At 40.2% G+C, this 18464-nt stretch overlaps 1 protein-coding gene across 4 annotated transcripts in view; it reads left to right on the forward strand.

The window, feature by feature from the left end:
* The window catches only part of CDKAL1 (CDK5 regulatory subunit associated protein 1 like 1), a 420128-nt gene that overhangs the window by 92652 nt on the left and 309012 nt on the right, over positions 1-18464 (forward strand). Inside the window, exon 1 of one of the 4 annotated variants that reach the window (XM_064443699.1) lies at positions 5095-5146. The exons of the other annotated variants lie outside the window; for them this stretch is intronic. Coding sequence (XP_064299769.1) covers positions 5115-5146 — 32 coding nt within the window. The 5' untranslated portion in view covers positions 5095-5114. Of the gene's footprint in view, positions 1-5094; positions 5147-18464 lie in introns of those variants that run through there. 4 annotated transcript variants of the gene reach the window in all.

Raw genomic sequence — 18464 nt, forward strand, 5'->3', positions numbered from 1 at the left:
CCCACTGTAATGAGCCATTAGTGAAGAAGCAAAGCAACTTCCCCTTGTGCCTTCCAGACTACCTGGTGGCCTTACAAAAAGAGGCACTGGGGTGATAAGAGCCACAGCAGTGGGAAGCATGGGTTGCTTTGTCAGTGGTTACCATTATCGCTTTGTTATGGCAATTTCCAGAGGAAGTCATGCATGAGTCATAAATTACAGGTTAGTTTAATACTCAAAATATTTCCCATAAACAAATTCCTGATTTCTGTTGTTAGGTGCTTCCATGTTGGGGTACATTATAAAATTTGCATCCTTGCTTAACTCTCAGTTGAAAATATATTCAAAATATGGAGGGAGGGAATACTGATAAGGTATACAAAGTCCACTTGGAAGTACTACAACCATGGCCTAATGCCGAATCGAAGTTGTTACTCTGTGTTGATCTAATCTTTGATATTACTAATGTTTGAAAACCACTTTGAAATTTCTTGACATTGAACTGCCTCCATCCTGTTTGCTCACTTTGAAAAGGAGTCCCGAATAGCTTACAGATGTTTCTCAGTAAAGACTGGAAGAGACATTGAAAAATCCCCATTCAGTCATTTCTAGAGAGGCCTGCTAAGTTTTGGTGCAAGCGTACTTCCTGATGTGATCTCAGGGTGTATATCACTGATGTATGTAACGATTTCGTTTCCAGAGTTTGGAACTTAACTCTGATCTCAAGGTACAATTTCCTCAAAAGGTACAAACTTAACAAACCGTCTGCTCCTTAACTCTTAAGTTCCTGTGGATGTTAGTAATTTGGAAATATTGGCAAAACCAGTCTAAGATGTCTCATCAGATTAAAACCAGAAATTATTTCTGGTTTGTAGAAGGTGAAACAAGCACCCTGGTTTATCACTGTTCAGCTCGTGCCAAGGTGACAGATGTCAGATGATCCCGGGGAACAGCTTTATGTGGGAAATGTTGGGACTCTAGTGTCTGCAAAGTTCTTTTATGTAAAAAGCAGCTATGGAACATGTATTAAAAAAAAGTACAAAGGAGATTGCATTAGTATCTTTTGTGGCTCTAACTATTTAGGAAAATATCAGATTATCTTCCAAAACTTCAATCCTTTTTGTTAGAAATTGCACAATTTTTGGCAATTTTTTTTTCACATGCAGGAGGCTCAGGAAGATGGACTTCTTCACATGGAATATGGTAAATCTATAAACCTCTATGCAGTTCTTTGAAGATCAGTTTCTTCATTCAAACAGATGAGGGATATAAGGAACAATTCCTACCCTTGATATATCAGTAGATTATTTTATTTTTTTTTAAATTTAAGTGTGTGATCACAAATGCTTCTAATTGGGACCAGGTGATTTTTCTTGTAACTATTCCCACAAAATGTGTTCAGAGGCAAGTTTTTACCAGTAAATGATCTCTAGCTAAATATTTAACAGATTAAAAAAAAAAAAAAGTGGTGTGGATAAACATTTTAATAAAAATGTTTCTTTTCTATTTGTATTTCATGCCTTCTGTTATGTCATAGGAGAGCTATTTAAGCAATACAAAAATCAGCATGTAAAAGTACAGAAAAACAGGAGAGTGACTTTGAAACAGGAATGTTAATGGCTGCTTTGTTAGATACAGAATGACTGAGGGGGAGAGAGAAAAAAACCAAACTAAAGCAATTTTGTTTTAGTCTTGAAGTGTTTTACTGTAACACAGTCATTTTGCCTGGAGTCTGTTGAACTGATGGCTTCGAATTGTTAGCCCCTGGCACATCAAAAACATCCTTGAGGGTTTAAGATGTCACTGCTTCTATACTGGATGTTATTGCACCTACAGCAGAATTAGCAGTCAAAGCATCCATACTAAATTTTCTTGAAGTTTTCTTTAATTCTTTTCAAGCAGTTCTTCAGTCTTCCATAAACCCAAATAAAGTAAAGGGAACAAAAGTTAGTAGGTTGAAGGGCTAAAGCCGCTTGGTAGGCTTCAGAACTCGAGTTCTGCTTGTTTTTTTAATTTCAAACCTAAAGCTTTGGTCAGTAACCATGTCTGCACAGCCTTCGCTCGGTATCGCTGATGGTTACTCTCCCTCATGGCTCTGTGTGGATAGCTATGAAGAATATTACTGAATTTGCAAAATCAAACACTCTGAAGTGCAGATCAGAATGAACACCACCTGTGCAGGCTTTTTATTTATTTTTTTAAAACATATGACAGTTCTTAATCAATGATTACATGCTGTTTTTTCCAGGTTACTTCCATATTCAGTGTTGTGACACAATTTCATTGCATATTCTGAGGTGCCATTTACTGTTATTTAATACTTTTTAAAACTTGCAAACTCTTGTCAGAGGGCAGATTTTTAATTTCCTAATGGTTTTACTGTGCTTCCCACCACCGTATTATGCAAGTGCTTTACACAAATGGATTAATTAATTTTTACCATATTCTTTCTGGTCAGAGCTTCACGATACTCCTTTTTCCTAGTGCACTTGAGACTTAGCAGATGGCACCAGGGTCAAAGATGTCCCTGAGTTTGGTCATCCAACATGTGACTCTTAAAGGTTTGATGCTTCTGAACCTTTAGCCGTGGCTGTGACCTTCCATGCCCAGTACCTGTTGGTGAGAGCTGCTTCTGCAAGTCTGGCAGGCACCACAAGAGCAGCATATTCCCAAAGACAGACAGATACAATTTAGAAGTATAAATTAATTCTGGAGCAGAAACATCCTTCAAAAGTGGGTTGTTGGTGGGTTTGCCATCTTGTTTGGTTTTGTTGTTGGGGATGTTTTCTGAGGATAATCAGGTATCTTTACCAGGCGACCATGTTTTGTCTTTCTGGAGTCCGCTGAATTGTGTAATACCCAGCTTTTGCCATGACCATTAGAAAGGTTATAGAAATTACAGTTGCCCTCATTACACAAACAGGGGAAACGCCTGCCATCCAACACTGGCTGAGACAGGAGTCCTGGGGAAATGTATGAGGCCGTATAATTGTGTTAGAAGTGCCCCGTGAGCGGGCTGCAAGGAGGGAGTACTAATGCATAGGGGCAACCTCACCTCTGGCTTTTTTACCTTTTGGGTGTTTGACTTTGCAACCTAAATAATGTGTTTTGACTGCAGTTCTGTATGCATCATTCTCTAGGTAAAGAAAACAAACCAACAGCAATTTCTTGCATGACACCGTACTCTGCATCACTTGTAACCTCTTTCCCAGGCTGTGAAGCCAGTTGCTGTTTCCCCCGGTGCCATTCTCTGGTTCACCTCTACTCTGCATTTATGTTGTGCAATTTATCTATTGCTTGAACAGTCTTGGTTTACTGAAAGCAGAGGAGGCAGAGGCTCCCTGCTCTCTGTCTGGGTAGTTGGGATGCAGCCTGCTGCATCCTGGCATGTTTGGAGGGAAAGTTGTCTTCTCTGGATGTGTTTGGTGCAGTCAGAGTCTCTGAAGGATGTGGTTAAAATCGGTGCCTTCTGCTGAGCTAACGCACCCACAGTTTTTCAGAGGCCTGTAATTTGACCAAATCCGAGCCCCTTTTCATTGTGTTGGCAGAAAGCATGTCTGTCATGAAAACCTATTCTGTTGCCCATCTTGAAATATGGCTATTAAAAAAAAATTCTGCCTAACTTTTAAAAAATCTGTGGCAAAACAATGTATAGCATTGTACTAGGTCTTCAGTCTTATTCTTGCAAGAGAGCTATGGTTTCTGGAGTTAAAATTTCATGCTGGACTTTCCAGAACTGATTAGATACTCTGGAAATTTCAACCTGCTGGAGGGGAGGGGTTTTGAGCTGAAAAATAAGGTATTGGCCAGCTGTTAGAGTGGACTTTTTGCAAGCAATCTAATACAGCAGCCGAGTAGACCTGACTTCAGTTTGGCAATCCAAAAATTCTTTCAAAATGACAACTAAGAAACCAATTATATTTCTACAGGGAAAAATGTTGAATTACATAGCACTGCATGTTCAGTGATTTTGATAAAGGAAAACAAAACAAAACAGGTCTTAAATGATTCAGACTCAAAAAAAAAATGTCCTGCAGTATAAATTACAGAAGTGAGTAAATCTTCTGTGACCCGTTTGCTAAACGGTTGGCCTAGGCTTATCTAACATGGTGAGCTCCGAGTTTTATTTAGGTAGATTGCAGGAGGTGTGCCTGGGAGCGAGAAGCAGTTTGGGATGAAGTCTGTGTCATGCTGCCTGGTACTGGTTTTCAGCAGAGGTACGGCCAAGAGGTGCGGAGATGTCGGAGTCCCTCTGGGCGCCTCTCCTTACCCTGGCCGCAGCCCCAGGGAGCTGCAAACCCAACCGCTTGACAGGTGGTGGAGGGAGGTAATCAGGGTTGGATATTTTCCTGCAGATGGTGGTAGAATTACCAGATATGCTTTTGTTTACCAAATGTTAATGGTTTCTTAAGAAAATAGCTCTGTGCCTTCTGGAGCAGAGTTTCATAACTGAGTGGAATAGTTAAAGCTCACCAGATTGCAATTTTAAATGCTGTCTCGGTTATGACTAATTAATAGGCCAGCTAACTCTCCTTGCTCAGGAACAACTATAGGTGCAATGACTTGAAGTGCACCTGCAGAGCTACTTTTTGTGGCCCTTGTAGATTGTAAAAGGGTTAAAGAAAGCATGATAGGTTCTAGTTTTACCCTGACCATTTTAAAGCATCACGTTAATTTAAGGTTGAAATTGAGAAACGCTCACAGTGTCATTGCTGCCGCTTTACAAATGGAACCGGCAGGTCTGGTTCAGGTTTTGATCAGAAAAATGAACTACTACTTGATACACTTATCTCAGTAGTTGTAAGGACAACATTTGATATGTTTTGGTCTTTTTCTGCTTCAGTTGCATGTCGGTGTGAAAGGCTCACTGAGCTTGAACAATGAAAGAAAATCTGTCTCACCTTTCACAAGTTAAAGTTTAAACAGCGAGGGTTAACTATCTACAGACAGGGAGGAAAAAAAGGAGGTTTCCTAGCTTTGCACCTGTCAAGTACTGCAAATAATTGCTGTTCTAAAGCGCAAAACCCAAAACACAGGCTGTACAGCAGCTGCCGAGCCCGGTGTGTCGGGTATACGCAGGTACCTGGGCCGAGCGGGTTGAGAAAGACGGAGCTTTTGGTGTACAGAGTTGCGATATGTTTTGTCGTCTGGAAACCATGGGATACAGGTGTGGCGTTTGCACTGGAGGGAATAGCCAAAGCAGTCACGAGGGGGGGTTCGCACACAGGCGGGAGGTAGCGAAAGCCTTGCTGTAACTTGAGTTGAATGTGGCTGGAAGCGTTTTTCCAACCGTCCCAGCTGGTCCCACAACAGGCAGCCTTTCCCCTCACGGGCCCTCCCTCTGTGCTGTCTCCAGGTCAGAGGTGTAGCCTCCCTCCACAGTAATGAGCCGCGTTAGGAAAATTATACATTTTCTCCACTCTCATGTTACCGGATTGAGCGAATGATGCACTAGGGCTTTTTTGCAGGCATGAATTAGCCCCCTTGTTGTGTTGAAATTCATTAGCCAAGTGGCACTTTGTTTTACTAGAAATCCATTATTGAGGACTTCAAAATCGAGTTAAAAAAGTATGCGGACATTGTAATTTGAATGCTGCTTGTAGTATAGTTCAGCCCTGATTGATAAGCTTTTTATAGAAGGTCTTTTGTGACTTCCAGAAGTTTCTGTGTCAGTTGGAGAATAAAGAATTGCAGTAACCTACTAGTATTGAAAGAAAATCTAAAACTTAAAATGATAGGACTGGTAGTAATTTGCATGTGGTGGGACTGAAAACTGAATTACCCCCAGGAGTTCTTGTTAAGGCATGCATTTGCAGCAGCTCTAGCTTTATCCTGATAATTCATTTTGATATTAAGCTTCTTGTGTAACTCAGTTTGTATTTCCTTGGTCGACACAGGTAATTTGAGGATGCTTGTACTTTTCATGATTTAAAGAAACAAAAAAGTGAAATTATCTGATAAATCTGTTGTACTTGTTCATACTAAACAAAGCAGTAGTAAACATCATAGTTTAGCATGGAAATAAGCTGTTAGTATCCCTACCTCCACTAGGGCTTGCTTTTTTTTTTTTCTGTGGAAAATTACAGTATTTTAGTAAGTAATGAAACATGATCTGTTGAGGTGATCTGAGAACACCTGGCCTCCTAAAGTGAGGCAGCCCAATAAATATTGGCTTTCCATGTGGAGTTTCTTACCGTATCTTGGAAAACCTCGCTTCTAGGATGGACAAAAAAGGAAACTCAGGGGTTTTGGCTGTTGTGACAAGATGCGAGGAAAAGGGCAGCTGTGCTCGCTAAAGGGTTTTTAGCTGTAAATAACCCAACTATAGGTGATTTGGGAACAAGGCAAATGTTCAAGAGGGTGAAATCACCAGTGTTCTACCTAGATGCCTGGCTTTGGCTTTGTCTGGTAGGCTTCTTGAGGCATCTTATATGGAGTAGATTATCTCTGAAGCTAGTGTAAGTTTTAAAAATGAGGATACTGATAGAATTTTGTGATGCCTTGAGAAAGAAAACTGTATTTATGTGCTAAATTGCATTTTGTGTAATTAGTGTCTAACTAATATTAATCTGCTCTGTGAAGAAGGAAAGTATCATCAGTTTTGTTTTAAGTGAATCAAGGTATTAGGAAAACTGACAAAGTTCCTATAGGAACTTGGTGGCAGACCTAAGAAATTGACCTAGCTTCGTAGAGTCCCACTGCAATGCTTAATCCAGCAGCTTTAAGGGTTTATTTACTCTTCTGTATGGCAGAGCTTGCAGGTTAATCCAGTCATATTTTTAAGACGCTGAATTGTATTGTTTATTCTTATTAAAAAACCCCACAAACCTAAAAAAAAAAATAATCTCTCAAACAAACCCAAAAATACAGGAGAAATTTCTTTGGTTTTGCTAACCTGTATTGAAGGATCTTGTATTTGCTTCATGCTAACAAAAAACCACTGTCTTTTTGCTGCAGGTTGCTTGACTAGTATTCGTTATCATGTTAATCTTGTGCATCTTGTTAAACTGGTAGTTAAACTGATACAAAAGCTGTACGTAGACATATCTAGAAGAGCAAAGAAACTTGTGCTGTTGCTGGTCTGTGCAATCATGCACTCCTGTGGCTGCTGGCTTTTACATCCTCTGTTTCTTGTTGCAGTTTTAAGTCAGTTTGCTGTCTTTGACATGTCTTGACATGGTGGTCCCTATAAGATGGGGATGCTGTGTTTCAATATGGTCATGCAATTCAAGGACTGCAGAGTCCTGCTCTGCATTGCTGCTATTGCTCAGTGTGTCTGCGCACTAAAGTGAGGTGAGGTGTGAAGCCACATCACTCTTAATCTCATCATCATCCGTCGTTGTCTTTTATTATTGTTATGTTAGAGAAGTCAAATGTGGGTCAAAATTGTACCCCTTCTCCATAGATGTAGTATTTTAGTCTTAAGCGGTTTATCTAGGTCTCTGACCATAATTTTAGTTGGGTATGGGTGAAGCTTTTTTCCTCCTCAGTCCTTGTTTTAGAACCACGCTGTCCGTGTGTCTCATTCCTGTGTTATAGTAATAACAGGGCAGCCTTGCCTGTACTCTGACACTCTCACTGCACCAACCCACAAGTTTTGATTATACAGATAATAAATATCAGTTGAAGATTATTAATTTTCAATTCATGGTATTGAGCACTTCACGTCTGGCTGTTTGCTACTTGTGTTTTACACAGAGAATTTAATGTAATAGTCAGCTAGTCTTAATCTTTCATATTTGTAAGCGTAGGACCTTCCAACTCTGTGCACTTAGGCAAAGATATACTACATACTGTAAATCTTCCTCTGTTTGCTAGTTTTTAAAGTAATAGTGACAGCCTGGTCACTCTAAGTGGTTCTTTGAAGGTGCATGGTCATAATGCATGTATCAGTGGGGCTTCTTGGGTGTTGATACCACCTAACATTCCTAACATTTTTTGTTTTCATTGATGTGAATGATGGGATGAAGGTCATCCTTACCAGGTTTGCAAATGACACCAAAGGGAGGAGAGTGTTTGACGGCACAGCAGCCTGTGGTTAGGTGGGACCCTCAGCAAGCTGGAGGAATTGGCTAGCAGAACCTCATGAGAGGTTCAGTGGAGACGTGTACCTTGAATAGGACAGTCCCAAACAACTGTGGGCTGGGAACTGATTATCTAGGGAGCAGCTTTGTGTGTGGGCAGGTTTGTTTGGTGGGTGTTTTTTTTTTCTTTTTTTCTTTTTTTTTCTTTTTTTTTTGTTTCTAAAAGAAAATAAACCTGGTGGACACTAGGTTGAGTCAGCAGTGTGCCCTTGCAACAGTAAAGGCCAATGGCTGGGCTACATTAGCAAAAGTGGAGCCATCAAACTGATGGAAGAGTTATTCTTGCTTACCATTTTGGAGGATGGAGCTGGAAAGCTGTGCCCAGTTTTGGACTCCTCAAGACAAAATAAGTATCAACAAGCTGGAGGGGAATCTGTCAGATGACTGCTGAGATGACTGGAAGGCTGGAGATGAGATCTCGTTGCTGTCTTCAACTGCCTAATTTGTAGCTACAGAGAAAATGGAACACAAATTTTCTCAGAGGAGCCCAGTGATAGGACAAGAGGCAGTCGTCTGGCAGCAAGACCTTGGTGTAGTAATGGGAAGAATGGGTGTAATGATTTTGTTTTAGTTCTGACTGGTTATAAAGAAAAAATTGTTAATGGCAAGAGAGGAGAAGTAGCAGGAACAGGTTGCTTGGAGAGGCTGGAATCCATCTTTGGGGAATCTCCATCCTGAAATGCGTTCAAAACCCAACTAGGGAACTTTGGGGTTCATTACTGAACTCTGGAGTTAGCACAGCTTTTAGCAGGTGTTGGAACTAGATGGGAAGTTAAGGACGACTTTGGAGATTCCGTCTGACCAGAGTTTTTTTGTGGTTCTATACAGCTACCTTGCTGATGAAGGGTCTTTGAAGACATCTTTTTATATTGCTATATTAACCTGTTTTATGCCAAGGCACCGATAACAAAAACTTGTTTCTGAGGCCAGGAGACTGTGCCAGTCTAGCTCTGGAGTGGGTGTACATATATGTCATTTCAAGCGATATTTTGGGGGAAGAGCATAGCTGACTATGAACAGGAGAGGGGGTTTTGTTTTCTTTCAGCTTCTCTAATGTCAAAGAGCAGAGCCAACAAGAGCTGGTTTGGAAAACAATGCTCTTACAAATAGAAATGCTCTCAGTGACAAACTACTTGTTTGCGCACACAGCTAGTCTGAAGCACTGCTGTTCCCTTGTTTGTTTTTGTTTAAAAGTCCAGAAAATTGTAAATATTGTCTTTGACCTTTTCTTAAGAAAAGAGCGTGGTGGGATAGAAGCATATACACTTTCAAATGCTCTCACTATCAAGTAAGGCCAGAGCGCCATGTTTATAATACTGGCTGGGAGGCACGATGGTAAAATTGAAAAAAGTTAAGGGGGAAAAAAAAAACAGAGAAAGAGAGCAGGATCAGTAAACAAGATAACTGTTAACTGTTTACAGACTTTTCTTCCTAAAAAGTAGTTTCTAAAATGACATTACTTAATCCTTAAAACAGGAATTTTGGGGACTAATTTGTCAATTTACTGTTTTCAGAATTTTGCATCTTTAACTGCTTTCCTGTCCCAATTTCAGGAAGAGACAGTAGTAGTTCCACAGGAGGCAGTTGGACTAGAAGATCATTGTAGGTCCCTTCCAGCTGAACTATTCTGAAGTATTCAATGCATCTTTAACCCTTTATAAGCTCGTTTCTGCCTCTGTGGCTGGAGAATTTGTTTCCTTAAATGCTAACAGGTATGAAAGCTTAGTCCAGAAGTCGGTGGGTTTTAGGATATTTATTCCCCTCTCTCTTCTGAGTCAAGGATTGTGCCATCCTGTCTTTCAGCATTGTCTCAAGGTAAGCTCCTGTGTGTCTGTAATATAATCAGCTATTGGTATTGAATCCTTTGTTATGGACTGATGTCAAAGTAGGAGCTTGCTTAAGAATAACTTGGACTTTTAGGTATGTTCCTCCTCCATTTTTTTCCCCACTTAAAAATAAGGTGTAAAAGGAAAAAAGTTGGTGTGTATTTGTGTATACCCAGCCGTCAAGCACAGGTGGTTCATCTGATCTGACGTGCACTCTTAATGATTTAAATGCAGTGAGTGACTGACAAGCTTGACCTGAGACTGAAAACTGAAAGCTGGCCTCCCACCTCTGTTTCCGTGTAAGCACTGTCAGACTGCAGCTGTGCCCCAGACTGCACTTTCGAGTGAGCACCTATGTAATTAGCTACACTTATGCCCTCTCTGAGAGGTGCAGGGATATGAGTCACTTGACAAGGCTAGAGAGTATGTGAGACAGTCGCTAGCTTTTTCCTGTCTGGACTAAATATTGTTAAAGGTACTGCCATATTTCTCAAGTTTTTCCCTATGTCTTTGTGCATGAAAATGCTTTGCTATAACTCCTCTGGGCATTTGTGCAACTTATTAAAGCATATCAGTTAAAAATGGCTCTTCAGAATCAAATAAAGACATTTGTGTGCACCTCAAGCTACAATCTAGGCAAGCTGTTTTAAGCCCTGTCTTGTAAGCATGTGTCCTCCTGTTTTCTGTCGAACTAGTGCATGTCTAGCCTTACAGCTGCAAGTGATAAAAGGCAACGTTGGGCTGAATCTGCACAGGTGTGCAAACAAAATGTTTGCTTACTCTGTTTGCTGCAATCTGAATTCTTCACTACTCAAAGTATTTATTTTCCCTGGAAAACTACATTGTATTGTAACGTGTATAACACCGTGTTAAATATCATATCATGTCATAGGTAGGCTGGCTGATCACTGAGAAAAAAGGGTGATTTTTTTTTTGTTGGCTAGGAAGATTAGCTAACAAACTGCAAGATCATCCCACCTCGATGTAGGACTGACAGAACCCACATTGAATAAATACCTGTGCATATGCTGTTTCCAGTGGAATTTTGCTTGCTATCATTACCTTGACTAGTGCTCTTGGGGGAAAAGGACCCTTGTTATGGCTTAAGAAATGCAAGAATGGCATCGTTGACCCCTGCAGCTAAGGTTTGATAACTGCTACAGGCTGGTCCTGGCCAGTGTGTAAATACATTGCAGTGAAGTGTTACTATTACCTTCACAGAGGTGGTATTGTTCTGTTTTACATCAAGTATGTGAAAACAGTGAAACTGGGATGACGTAGTTACTACTGGTAGGCATGAGCATCCGTCCGTCTCCTCCCTCCTCCTACCTCATCATGACAAGGGTAGATTTATAAAGTTCACTAAGGCTGCACGTCCTCAAAGCATCTTCCTTTCGTCAGTCCTAGCTCTTCCATGCCTGACTGTCAGACTGAGGATTGTGGAAGAAAGGCTACATCTTCTGCAGGGTTCATAGGACTGAAGAAATACAGCCTTTTTGTTCCCGTGCTTCACATGCAACCCCTGTTTTATAGACTCAGACAATTTCTCCCAATTGCCAGGAAGTTACTGTATAAGTAACAATCTTAGATGTACCCATGCATCATGCAGATACTAATTTCTTGCCAAGGAAAAACAACTGGGCACTCACTGGTTGTTGTTTTTTTTTCTCCTTTTGTTTTTTTCTTGATGAAAGATGAATGCTATTTGAGTTGAAATAAGTACAGTCGTTTTTGGACTTGGCTTGTGTATGTGATCAGAGGAGTATGGCAGTGTCTTAATGTAACAAACTTGGATAATGTTCAATTTTGTCATACTGCACTGTTAAAAATACTATACCGTGGGTCTGGATACCAAAACTGGGATACAAATTTCTTATTAAAATAACAATTGAAATATATATAAATATTTTATCTGGAACAGGTAAGGAGTTGAAGAATATAATCTGGTTTAGTACAGTGATTCATTATTTCTGTAGTATTCCTGTATTATATCAAGTCAATTATGCAACTCTCAAATTCTTCTTTTGAGCTGATGCCTCTTCTATTGAGATAGGTAGCTCCTACAGTAACAGGAATGGAAATTAATAGTATTGGAAGAGGAAAGCAACAGATTGAAGACATCAAAACCAGTACAAAATACTGGTAACAGTGTTATTTTTCTGATGCCATGTAATTTTACATATTCTTAATGCCTCTGCATATGGAACAAGTTTTGTCTGGTCTCAGATTACTGAATTTATTTTAGGGAAGAACCAACAAACCCCTAATGTATTTTCAGGGGTATAAAAAGACTTCAAGCATCCGCCTCTGGTTTTCCATCCTTTAGCCCCTTCTCCTAGGTAGTAAGCTTTTTAGTTCATGGTGTTTTTACTTCTCCAAGGGGTGATGCCCTTTATTTCAAAATAAATAAATAGAAGGGAGAATCAAGAAAACAAAACCTTGGAGCAGACGGTACCTTGTAACTGGGGATTGAGATTATTTCTAGGCATATCTGACTTTTGTCACATCAGTTCAGCAGTGTCCTATCACTAAAAATATTAAAAGCATGCCATTAACCTTTGCAAAACAGATCCAAAGTACTACTTCAGATTTCAAAAGAATAATGCCAGCATGAGACTGAAAGATGTTTTTCCCAAGTTCTTGTCTGAGAACTCCCAGAGGGAGAAGAGGGGAGTGCGGAAGCGTGGCTGTGGTGTCCTCTGCACAGTACCCGTCCCCCTCGAATGACCTGGCGGGAGTATTACAGTATGCATTTCAGGTGCAAGTCTATTGGAATTAAATTACGAGTGAGAAATGCATTGAAGTAATGGAATATTGAGTTCTTCTTTTTCTGGTTAGCTCTTTCTTTTTCCGTATGAAGACTAGCATGATTGTAGTGACAGAATGTTTTCTTCACTTCAGGTGAACCAAGTAATCATTCTTTATGGTACACAGCAAAGCGTGTAAGCCAAAAAAATCCTTTCCTATTTAATATTAAAAGCAACTGATCACAGTTGCTTTGAATGCAGGCAGACAAGACAAAGAATGAGTAAAAGTAACGAGGAAAATACTACATTTTAACATGTGAGGCACGGATTGCACTTCATAGCTTTACTCTAGAACCAGCATTTCCCAAGTTTCTTGCCTGAAATGGCAAGTGTTGGATCTTCTCCCGGAGCCCGATGTTGGCTCCCGCTGTGAAGTTGCCCTGAGAAGTGGACGGGGAGCAGGCGCGGAGGCTCCTGCAGCCGGCTCCCCCGCCACTTCGGGAGGGTCGGGAGGTGGGGCCCTGGCCCAGGTGAGCGGCTGTCGGAGCGGCCCAGGTTTGTTGCTGCTGTTATATAAAGAAGTAACTGAAAGATGGTCTGACTAGCAATAGTCCCATGTCAGTTTGTCATAAAATGTTTGAGCCATCTGTTGCTAGAAAAACCACCCCAGTCTACCACCTGGTGCTTCACCGAGCCTAGGGATTTATTCCAGATAAGCACTGGTTTACTTAATAAATATTGAAAGAGAAAAAAATGGAGAGCAGGAGGAAAAAGATGATGCGATAGTTTTTCTCTGGTTTATTGAGTGCTGAATAATACCATTTGGATCATAGTCTCCTTCCATGGTTCGTGTGTCACTAAAACCCATTTTCTTTTCATTTTGAAAATTGGGGATGAAGAGTAACATTAAACAGACACAACACTACACAGGGATTGGTATAAAGTTCTGAGCAGTGGGTGATTTAATTTGGAGCTGTGGATGGCCACCTGCTGTACTTTTGTTCTTGTGGCAATCTGGCAAGTGGCTGTGCTGTTTTGGTGCTTTTATTTGTCGGGTATGTTAGGAACCGTCCAGGAGAGCTGCAGACTGCCTGGGCTGGCACAGGCTGGTGGAGTGCTTGGCTACTAGCCCTTTGAATGCAAAGAACCTCCCCCCCAAACTCCTAAGTGGTTTTTTTTGTTTTTGTTTTGGATTTTTTCTCTTTGTTTTGTTTTTGTGGTGTGTTTTTTTCCCCCCACTGATCACAAAATGCATTACAGTGTTGTTTTCTCATACAGGTAAATTATAACTTCGTTGTAGACTAGCTTATTTCCTTTTGATAATCTTTAATATAAAAAGGACTGTACTACTCTTGGGTAACATAATTCCAAATGCTGTACCAGCACCTGCTGCTTGTGCTCTCTGGAACTGTATTGCCAGGGTCACAGGGAGGTGCAAGAGTAGTCAGCTTCTGTTTCAAGGTGTTGGGAGTGGGCTCAACTCAGGGAAGACATGGCTCTTGACATGGGTTTTGTTTTTCTTTTGGGTTTTTTTTTTTTTTTTTAACTCAGTATTTATGATATCTCAGAGCAAGCAACGATTTTTCACTATGGAGGCTAATATTCTTTTCTGAGGAAATGCAGTCAGAAGCAATGAGGAAGACAGGACAATACATACCTCTATTGCCATTTGAAAACTTATTTGCACTCATCTGTTGTGATTTTTAAAAGTACATTATTGACAGATTTCTGTAATTTTAAAAGCAGCAAACTAGTGTTGTGTGGTTTGTTTGTTTGTTGGGAGTTTTTTGTGTTTTGGCTTTTTTTTGTTGTTCTTGTAGAAGGTCTTGCTTACAGGGACAAAAATTAGGTACTTTAAAAAAAGAATCATATCTTAAGCAACTATCAGAAATGCATTCCTGTGTCAGCTTGTTAACTGACAAACACTGGCCCCTTGTATTCTTGTTTCCAGCATTATTTAACATATCCTGGAACCTGCTTAACTTGGGGTGGTTCTGTCTGCACTGAACTGATAGGCATGTAAGTAGCTTTCAGCCCTTGTGTGGATATGGATTGTAAACACAAATAATGTTTTAGGCTTGCCTAGAATGTCAAGGCATTTCATAAATTGCTCATTAGAAGTTTGGAAGTATCACATTTGTCTGTTAGATCAGATTTTGCCCCTTGCCTGTGTTCCTGCTGTGTACCCAGTCTCCTAGTTTTGGGAAGCACTGTGTGAAATAAGTGGCTGTGAGAATGGGGTTTTGACACTTCAGTGCTGGTGGTAATAGAGCTATTTCTGCCCTAGAAATACTGTACCTTGAATTATAACAGCTCATGAGCTACGAACTAAATCACTCTGTAGGTCTGTCTTCTGTAACACAAGATGGTGTAGCCAGCGATACCTCAGCTTTGTTTCAAAAGCACTTGACTTAGAAACTGGAAGCCGTCAGCTGCAGCAAAATCCTGCCCTGCTTCTCAAGATAATTTAGCATATGTGGAGCGTATTGATGGTATGGCTGGGCTGCTTCCAGTACCTGCTGTAGCCCTTTCAAGCTAGGTCACCTTGCTTTTTATAATCGGTCTGATAGTATGGCCTCTGCAGCCCCCGTGTTTTGAAGAATGATGAGTTTCACGCTAGGAACTTGAGTGTGCTAAAAGCAGCTAAATATTCTTGTGGAAATAAATACTAACTGAACTCCAGTTCTCACAGCTTGAACTCATCAGTTTTCCTTAAAATGAAAGCTGAGAATATGTTCAAACAAGAAAAAAGTTTTTGTGGTAGTAGTTCTGTTTTGTAAAACATGAGTATGGTTAGGTACAGTAGATGTGTAGTATGGGTAAGATATCAAAATTTTAAGAGGTTGGCAGCTAACATTTCTGTTGGCAGAAAAATTGATCATTTTCTTAAATTACTTGTTGAAAAACCCCTGTGTACTAAGGATTATCTAAGTTGGAGAAATCTGCCAAATGCTCTTGAAGTGTACTGGAGTGGATATGGAAAAACATGCTTTACGTTGACTTACAAGTACTTGATAACACAAAAACTATTAACAATTTGATAACACAGGCCCATGCCTGTTCTCTAGTGCTGAACTGTAACTCTCGTTTAAAAATATCTACGTGATTATTTTGGGGAAAAAAGAATAATTGTGAAAACTTCCTTTTGATTGATACCGACATCTTGGAAACGCTTGAGACACGTTCCATCCACAGTCTTCATTGGAGCAGCATATGTATGAAGACTGTATGTTTGATACATGCTCAGCATCTTTCAGGACAATTTACCATTGAGAGTCTATGGCTGATTTATCTAAAACACACTGGGAAGAGTACAAGGAACATGGCTGGGCTCAGCTGAACTGTTTCGGTGTGTAAACACTGTTAAGCTTCAAGGAGTTGTTGCCATGTGTGGACTTGAGAAGGAGAGCATGCCCACCTGTGTTCTGGATGCTTCTCTGAGTTTTTCCTCAGGTAGGTGTGAGTTTTCCATCTCAGACCCATTGGGCTTGAGGTCGGCCTCGGGGATATGAGTTTGCCGGCTGGCTGGAGCCAGACAGTTAACAACTCCTCCTTTGTTCTCTTACGTGTTTTTGGTATTTCCTCTGGAAATGAGAATGGCTTTGACACTGTGTTTTTTTGTAAAAGGTTCCTTTGATTTAATCTTGTAAAGTTAAATCAGTCATGTGAGGCAGGTAAAATGAAGTCCAAGTTATTTAAAACCAAACTCGCTCCCTCTTAAATGCAGAGGGTTTCATTTGCCCCTCACACCGTATCAGAAATGGCATATTGAGGGAGATCAGTTTACTCATCACTTTGAATGTTTGCCAGTTGTCTTTTGAGACCAAGGGTTCGTGCAACACTTGGGCAGTGAAAGTCCTAATGTGGCTCATTTTATGTTAGGCAGTTTTTTGGGGTCTGGTGGCTCCAGTGTTGTAACACACTTAACGGGAAAACTTTGTCCGCTGAACTGGAAAAAGTTGTAGCCAGTCCGTCTCTTGTTTCCAACCATGTGAGAGTGGCTAAATTTTGACAACAGGATCATGGTCTGGATTTTGGAACATGGTTTGGGTTTTATTGCTTGAGTGACTTTGAACAAGCCACTCTCTACTTTCTGGGGTTGTAAAGTCACGATAAAGGAGGATACCCACCTTGTGGATATGAGGTTAGAAAAATGGCTCTTGGAAAAAAGAAGGGCTTTATGATCCCTGGATGAAAGCTGATATGTAAAATGCAAAGCAGCATTATTCTGAGCCTTTTCTTTTTCTTCCACAACAAGATTATTCTAGCATGCAAAGGAATAGTCAGCTCTAGCATATCATGACATGATGAAACATCTGTCTGCTATGTACGCTTACCAAGCTAGCTTCCATGTATGCATAGTGGTATTGAAGTAGAGCCTTCTATTAGGGGTCTTAGTGAGCCAGAAGGGTATCAGGTTATTCCCAGATATTGTGACTTGTCAAGGGATGTTTCAAGAGGTGTTTTTATTTTTTTAAAATATTTTTTAACAAGGTATATATTAACTTTTATTATACAGCAGTTAACTCTTACAAACAGTGAAATTCATTAAACTTAACAGCATGCTGTAGGTAGGTGAGAAGGTAATTATTGCCACTTGCTTGGGAACAGAGCAAATAGCCTTCAGAAGGTGGGCTTTTCAGGCGCTGACTTGATTATATTTCCACTTGTCTCTGGCATGGTTTCTAGCAGATTTATCTTTTTTTATTATCATGCCAGAAAACAGCCTTTGAAATATGCAATTTTATGTTAGCTTAGCAGTTTCCCCATCTGTGCCACTGTTCAAATTTGAATTTATTTATTAACTCTTCCAAAATGAAAAGTTCATAGCTTCCATTAGTATGCCTGTATTCTTTAATGTTGGACTACCAAACTGGGCAGAGAAAGTCCAGATTAGTGATTTTTGTATCAAGATTATCCAGGTGTATTCTCTGTATGTGTGTACATGCGTTACATATTTATATATATATTCTCTGTATAATAATGACTCTGCATCAGAACTTTCACTGTGAACAATTATACAAATTTTAAATTGTTACGATTACTGTGCTTTTTTCCCCTCACTAATACAAATAACACTTTGCAGATTGCAGAGTTCTGGCTAGAGCTTCAGACAAACCTATGGATAAGAAGGCCAAATCCTTTTTGAACTAATTTCAACATTTCAGCTTGGCTGTTACTGCAGCGTGTAAATGCAAATGCATCCAGAAGATGACCCACGCATACGTAGCAGAGATGCGAGCTGACCATGGATCTGTCTGTCACCCTTCCATTTTTCAAGCCCGAATTGCTTATGTCAAGAAATGCATTCCTTCCTGTTCCACTTATAGCCTTCCTCCATCTCGTGTATGTTGCTTGATGGGCCTTCTCCTTTTTACTTGCTCAGCTGACCTCCGGGAAACGAAGACAGAAGATCATGCTTTATGGAAGTAACCTAAAAGACCTCTTTTTTTTGCCATCTGCTTTTACCCTAAAGATAATCCACAAACTCTAGAAATGCAGATCTCTCGAGGCCAGCTTCTCAATTCTACAAGACAAAATTTAAGCACTTTAAAATTCCTGATTAAGCAAAGGTTTTCATGGTGGTGATGCATAATTATTATGCTCTGCACCTGAATTTTTTTTCTTACGGGTTTGTTTTCAAGCAACACAAATAGCAAACGTGTTCCTTTTGAAAATGGTCACTGCTTGGTATGACTCTCAGCAGCTGGCCCCACTGGAGATTTCAGTTTTGTATATGCACCAGTGGTGCATTGACTTAATACAATGGTGATCGTAGCTTCTCATGTTTTCAATTGCTTACCTAAATTATAATTATCAATTTTGGC

Source organism: Phalacrocorax carbo, chromosome 2 (assembly GCF_963921805.1).
Source record: "Phalacrocorax carbo chromosome 2, bPhaCar2.1, whole genome shotgun sequence".
NCBI classification, from domain to species: domain Eukaryota; kingdom Metazoa; phylum Chordata; class Aves; order Suliformes; family Phalacrocoracidae; genus Phalacrocorax; species Phalacrocorax carbo.